The sequence below is a fragment of the Conger conger genome, chromosome 7 (genome assembly GCF_963514075.1).
Source record: "Conger conger chromosome 7, fConCon1.1, whole genome shotgun sequence".
NCBI classification, from domain to species: Eukaryota; Metazoa; Chordata; class Actinopteri; order Anguilliformes; family Congridae; genus Conger; species Conger conger.
Window position 1 is genome coordinate 6,060,542 of NC_083766.1, and position 6,617 is coordinate 6,067,158.

The 6,617-nt window shown below is 44.3% G+C and overlaps 1 protein-coding gene across 1 annotated transcript; it reads right to left on the reverse strand.

Moving 5' to 3' along the window:
• Positions 1 to 542: 542 nt before the first annotated feature.
• Positions 543 to 3,820, reverse strand: LOC133133786 (myb/SANT-like DNA-binding domain-containing protein 4). Its single transcript, XM_061250001.1, has 2 exons — positions 3,231 to 3,820; positions 543 to 3,041 (listed from the first exon to the last, which is right to left on the reverse strand). The coding sequence occupies exons 1-2, from the start codon at positions 3,654 to 3,656 to the stop codon at positions 2,313 to 2,315; spliced, it is 1,155 nt and encodes a 384-aa protein (XP_061105985.1). The 5' UTR covers positions 3,657 to 3,820; the 3' UTR covers positions 543 to 2,312.
• Between the last annotated feature and the right edge of the window lie 2,797 nt (positions 3,821 to 6,617).

Here is a 6,617-nt window from a genome sequence, read left to right on the forward strand (position 1 = left end):
GGCCATAAAAAACAGCTGACAGTCTGTAACATCAACTTCATTGCCACTGTATCCTTTCATCATTATTATTACTAACCTTTATTTATACAGGGCAGGTTGACTGAGCATGCATGCTTTTTTGCAGCAACACCCTGTTAATGCCCCCCCAAGTACCCTAACCGGCATACTCAAAAATGTGACACTGTCCAATGAATTGTGGTGCTTGCTGTAGGTCTCAGAAGTGGTGTTCGTTAGCATTCCCTTCAGGTTCGTTAGCATTTTTGGGGAGACCACTGGGTACATGGGGACTCCAATAAGCCTGGGTGAACAGAGGACACTCACCGTAGAAACTGTAGAAGCTGCCTGTGATGATTTCATAACCGTGCTGATGAGAGATAATCATGGTTTTTAAATCATTAAGACACCTTATCATGCTGAATCAGGCTGGTCCAGGCCGACTAATGCTTGCACAACATGAAACATTTGGAAAGTGTATTTTAAATGACATTTCAAATAAAGGCTTGCTTGTAATTTCAACACATAACGCGGTAGCATAAAAGGTCAACAGATACAGCTAGGTATTTTTATTCTGTATACTAATATGGACAATATATGCGAGTACATCTCCGAATCTTTTTTTGACGTGTGGCATTTTACCCACAAGAGGGCAGTATGACAACAATGACAAGGACAAAATGGCAAAGGACATGCAATGTTATTTGCAACTGACTAATCACAGTATTTATGTAGCACGTTTACCCTGACACACGAAAAAAAACATGAATGCTACATATTCTATTTCCAAGCAGTTCCCTCAGACAACAGACTAGTCCTGAGTACAAAACATTTTGTTTTATGCAAACCGATAATTAGCGGTTACATTCGTAAACTCTGTTGAACCTCACGTGACACCTCAGACGTTTATTGAACCTAGTCTGCAAACTGCTTCCCCCCTATAATTATGCCTGCGAGTTTCAGCATGCTTTAACAGTCAGGCACCTACCACGGCATAGTTATATTAAAAAACAAAAGGGAGATGAGATCTATACAAACAATCAATGACTGTTTTCCAAAGTGAACACAGGTTGATTATGATTGGTTTTCATTGTTTGTTGTACAGTACTTTGAGAAGTGAAAATTTCAAGTAACATTGTATTATGGTTCCAGACCACATTCCTCAGTTTGGAATTATCTGTAATGCATTATGGGGAAAAACAGGAAATATGGAAACTATGTTCATGATGGTATTAAACAATTTATACAGGCAGCACCGATAATTCCCCAAAATTGTGCAACACTGAAACGGATGTAGTTCTGATTGAAAGATACAATTTATGTATCTTAAGTCTTTCGGTTTCAAATAATGTTTCAATTCTACTTTATATGTAGTGAAGTCCTTATCATGGGAATCCCACACATCAGCAGCAGAGAATAATTGGCTACATTGCCCCCTGGAGTAAGGCCTATTATGCCATCCATCCTGAGACTTGGGCCCCATGCCAAAGCTCCTTAACAATATGGACCTGCACAAGCTGCTAGTCTAATGCCCCTGCTACACTCGGACATTTCAACATCAGTAACATTAACACCATTCAACCCAAGGAAATGGCTAGTAAAAACATATAGTGTTGCTATAAAATAAATAATAATGTTCACCTCTGTATCAAGAAGAGGGTGGTAAGCTATAAGGCCTTTCCATACTGTATGAATCAGAAGGCTTGAACATTCAGAAAACTGAATGGACAGGAGAGGGCTTTGTTTGAGGGGAGCAAGGGTACTGCACTGGCCTCAATCCAGAGAGAGGAAGAAACTAAACAAGCTGCTCTCTACTGAGCATTTCATTTCAGTTAAAGGTACAATAGGTAACTTCGGACTACTAATGGTCAAGAGAGGAGCTGCAGTAACAAACACCCTCAAACCACAACACTGTTTATTGCTACCCCTTCTCTTTGAACACGCTGACGTTGAAACACCCCAACGCCATTGGCTGTGGCAATTAGAAACAATTTTTAACCAATGAGCTTGAACTATTGTACAGCTATACAATGTTTCGGTACAGAGTGTCGGTCCGTCAACTGTATATTTTCAAAACCGAATTTAAGGACTATAAACACGGGCAGAGGGTGAGTCAACATGTCAGTGAGCCAATGATAGGAAGGGATTGACAATGGTCTTGTAACAATGTTTTAACACAAAGAAATATCACCTATTGTACCTTTAAGAAAGTCAACCACACCCGGCTCTCCCTGCCCCAGTGAATGTCTCCCCTTCCTCATCCACACCTCCCCTAAAGAAGTCTCATGTGCTGCAGATTCCCCAGCCAGGTCACAGTCCTATTGCCCCTGGAGGGCCAGCTGCTGTCCGTCTTTCTGCAGCCGCATGCGCTCCTTCTCCACCCGGAAGCGCTCCTTCTCAATCTGCAGGCGGCCGGACTCCAGCTTGAAGAACGTGAGCGTCTCCTTCTCCAGCTGCATCCTCTCCGTCTCCAGCTGCAGCCGCTCGGACGCCAGGCTGGCGGCGGGCTGAGTCTGGGCCGGCGGCGCGGCGACCTGCCACGCCTTCCGCTCCCGCTCGCAGTCCTCCGCGGGCACGGGCGCGCCCCGCCCCGCCTGGCACACCAGCCGCTCCTTCTCCACCCGCAGACGGTCCCGCTCCACCTGCAGGCGCTCCCGCTCCACCTCCGCCTGCCGCAGCTTCTCCCGCTCCACCAGGAGGCGCCGTTTCTCCACCCGCAGCCGCTCCGTCTCCACCTGCAGGCGACGCCGCTCCAGCTCCAGCCTCTGCCGGGCCACGGCGACCAGCAGGTCCAGGCTCCCCACGCCGCCCATCCCCAAGACCAGCCCCGCTACGCCCACCCCGTCCGGCGTCAGCTGTGCCTCCAGGTCCCGCTCCGCCTTGGCGCCGGTGCGCAGACCGAACTCGTCGACGCGGGAGAATGTGTCTGGCATGCATCCCTCCCGGTCCACGTCCGGCAACGTGAGCGGGAAATGGTCCTCCTCGTTCTCTTCTTCACGCTCTTCTTCTTCTTCTTCTTCATCATCTTCTTCTTCTCCGCCGTCGCCCTTAAAAGAAGCGCAATCAGAAGCTCATTTATGTGCAACATGAAACGACTTAAATGTTCTTTTCAAAATGTGTGTGCCTTTGTGTGAGCGGGTATGTACACCGTATGAAACATAAAATGACACACAATCGCACACAAAATCAGAACACCAAAACTAAATATATTCTCGGTTTTCCTCCCGGCTCTGCACCTGGACTGCTGGGGGGCTGTTGGCCCTTTCCATATCAGAGAAGTTCTGCCAATCACAGTCCTGGTCCTTGGGGAAGCCACCAAGGTCCGGTGGCAGGTCTGCCCTGCACAGAACATTATCCTCGCTCAAGGACGGATCGTTCTCGTCCTTGAGACTGGACAGCTCCGCTCTGACTTGCTTCCTCTTCATCAGCACCCTCCAGTCCAGGTACCGCCTCTTGACCTCGACAGCAGTGCGCAGGTCGCCCTCGCCCAGAGCGTTGACGCAGTTCGCCACCTCCTCCCAAGCCCTGCGCTTCAACTCCTTGATGGCGGTGTTCTGCTGCTTGGAGAAGAGGATGTGCCGGCGCTTGTGTATCTCGCGGATGAGGGCCTGCGTCTCCTTCGCGCTGTAGTTGCTTTTCCGCTTGCGCTTCAGATGTTTCATGTGCAGGAAGTCCAGCCGGGTGGCCAACGAACGGCGGCCGAGCCTGGAGAAGTCTGAGGCCAGGAAAGCATCCAGCTTGCTGACTGTGGAATCAGTGGTCACAGCCACCAACAAACCGATTAAATCCGCTGTCAGGCTTGCAACATTAATGTTGGGGCGGTCTGCGTTTAATTAAAGTCACAGTAGTGAAAATACCACACTATTGCTGAGGAAGTCTGAAAGAAGAACGACAAAGGTGAAAGTTAGTCACAATGTTACAAATTAAAGCACCAACAATTATCAAGTACTTTTAATAATAATACATCTTGAGGGGAAAAACAGACAGCTATAGCTATTTTCATGCAAGCTTAAAAAAAGGATTTACGTTTTGTAGCGTTATTTTGCAACATAATTTAATTACTTTCACTTGTAGCAAGCTAGTGAGCATGCTCAGACAGAAGTGCTTGGTCAAAACAAAGGCAAACACCTATGTCCAAGCCATTTAGTAACTTAGCTGTAAATATACGTCAATGGAATCCATATAACAAAATAAGCACAAACAACTCGCTAATGCTTTTGTAATACACTCAAAATAACTCACTAGCTGTCACCACTAGCTAGCTAGTGCTTTATTACTCGAACGTGCACTTCACGGTTTACTGGCTTCTGCAGCTAACATTAGATGGCAAGCAATGAAGCTAGCTACCAAATTGCAATCGGCGGTGGTTTCCTAAAGGCTATTTGACGGAACAACAACCGAGACGCAATTATAACTGAACAGTGTGTTCGTAACGGTCTAGCTTAGCTGGAGATATATCATGCAAATAACCAAACACTGCGTTTGCTTACTGCTCACCTTGCGAGCGTAAAAGCTTCGAATGAGAAGGAACCTAATGTGAGTCATAATAAGCCACTTCCGGTGTACAAAAGAGCGGACATTTTCAAAACAAAAGCTGAATTTGTCATATTTTATTATTATTTTACTGTACAGAAAAATCATATAATATTTTACTGTACAGCTGGAGGTCCTGCGATAGATTGGTGACCTGCCAAGGATGCATTCATGCCTTTCACTCAGTGTCTGTTGGGCTAGGCTCCAGTCCCCCCATGACCCTGACTAGGAGGATTAAGCAGTTTAGAAAATGGATGGATGGATTGATTTCTAGAAAAATAATGCTCGTTTTGAATTTGGGATTGGTGTGGAAGTTCAGTGCATAAGGATAGTAATTTGTTTTCCTATAGAGATGTTTTTTTCTGTACAACCTATATATTCACTACAAAAACTGTGTTTATGCAATTCAATTATTACCCAAAAGAGGACAAAGAATAATCAAGGAATAGTAACGCTGCCTGTAATTACATCTCCTTACCATCACACATGGCATACAGTAATATCCCTAAATGCACAGAGATATACAGTAGTGTGCAAGGGTACCCCTGGTCAAAAAGCCTTTTACAATTACTATAAGTGAACAGAAGCAAACCCAACCTCTAAATGGTACAACATTAAACATGACAGATTTCTTCACATTTTAAAGCAAGATTACTTTTTATTTAATTATAATTTTTTTTGTTTTAAAATAATAAAAAAAGGAAAAAGTCCCTTTCTCTCCACAGATTATAATAATATTCAAGTCTGGGGACTGTGGTGGCCATTCCAAAACCTTTATCAATCTTTCCTGGAGGTACTTCATGGTTGATTTCTAGGTATGCTTTGGATCATTGTCTTGCTGGAATATTCAACCTCTCTTCAACTGTCTAGACTGACCATTGAACATTAGCCTCTAGAATTTCTTGATATTTTGTGGAATCCATTCTTCGTTCCACTCGCACAATATTTCGTGCCCCGAGCTGCCACACAACCCCAAAGCATAATGGATCCACCTCCATGTTTCTCTACAAAACATACCTTCTTTGGTGGTGGCCACAAAGTTCAATTTTGATTTTGTCTTCTCCGCCACACATTGTTCCAAAAGGCTTCAGGCTTCTCTATGGTTTCTTTGCATACTTCACACTTAATTTTGTGTTGAAGTCGTTAATTTCTGGAAACTCTGCCATGTAGGTCTTTGTTGTTTAAAATATGTTGTATTGTTGTTCTGTGAACAACACTGTGTTTCCTCTTTTTTTGCAGTGATGTGTGGGTTCTTCTAAGCATGTCTAACCAGGTCTCAAACCATTCTATCTGAAATCTTTCTTGGTCTTCCAGACCTTGCCTTGACTTCAATTGTTCCATTTATCTTCCATTTTTCATTCGGAAAATTGATAGATGTTTTGTAGCCTTCTCCTTCTTGGTGGAAATAAACCCTCTTCATTCTGAAATCCTTGGACAACTGTTAGTTAGTTAGAGGACATGGCTGTCAACATCAGACAGAATAGCCACTGCAGTCAGATACTTCAGAAGGCATGGAGTTACTTCAGAATTAAAAGTTCAGCCCTGGTATTATACTCACCTGACTCATTGAAGCTATAACCTGGTAAAATCACCTGGGTCTGGGCCTTAGTAATCATCTTTTTTAAAAGTTACAAAGAATAATCCAAAAGGGTTCCCAAACTTTTGCACAGGGCCCTTTCGATGATTTCCTTTTTTAAAATCATTTATAAACTATGAAAATAAAAAGCAATCTTGCTTTAGAATTTGCAGAAAGGTCTCATGTTCAACTCTATTTACAGGTTCAGGTTTGCTTTCGATGACATACATTACATTACATTATTGGCATTTGGTAGAAGCTCTTATCCAGAGCGACGTACAGTTGATTAGACTAAGCAGGAGACAATCCTCCCCTGGAGCAATGCAGGGTTAAGGGCCTTGCTCAAGGGCCCAACGGCTGTGTGGATCTTATTGTGGCTACACCGGGATTAGAACCACTGACCTTGCGTGTCCCAGTCATTTACCTTAACCACTACGCTACAAGGGCTGGCCACATTTTTGCATGAGTGCAAACAAGAACAGCACAGAGAGCAACCTTTGAGTATTTCCTTTCC

Excerpts from the sequence above, each read along its gene's own strand:
- LOC133133786 (XM_061250001.1), bottom strand. The coding sequence starts at position 3,656 with ATGAAACATCTGAAGCGCAAGCGGAAAAGCAACTACAGCGCGAAGGAG. Across the intron at positions 3,042-3,230 it reads ACAGCCCCCCAGCAGTCCAG|GGCGACGGCGGAGAAGAAGA; the intron begins GTGCAGAGCCGG and ends GCTTCTTTTAAG.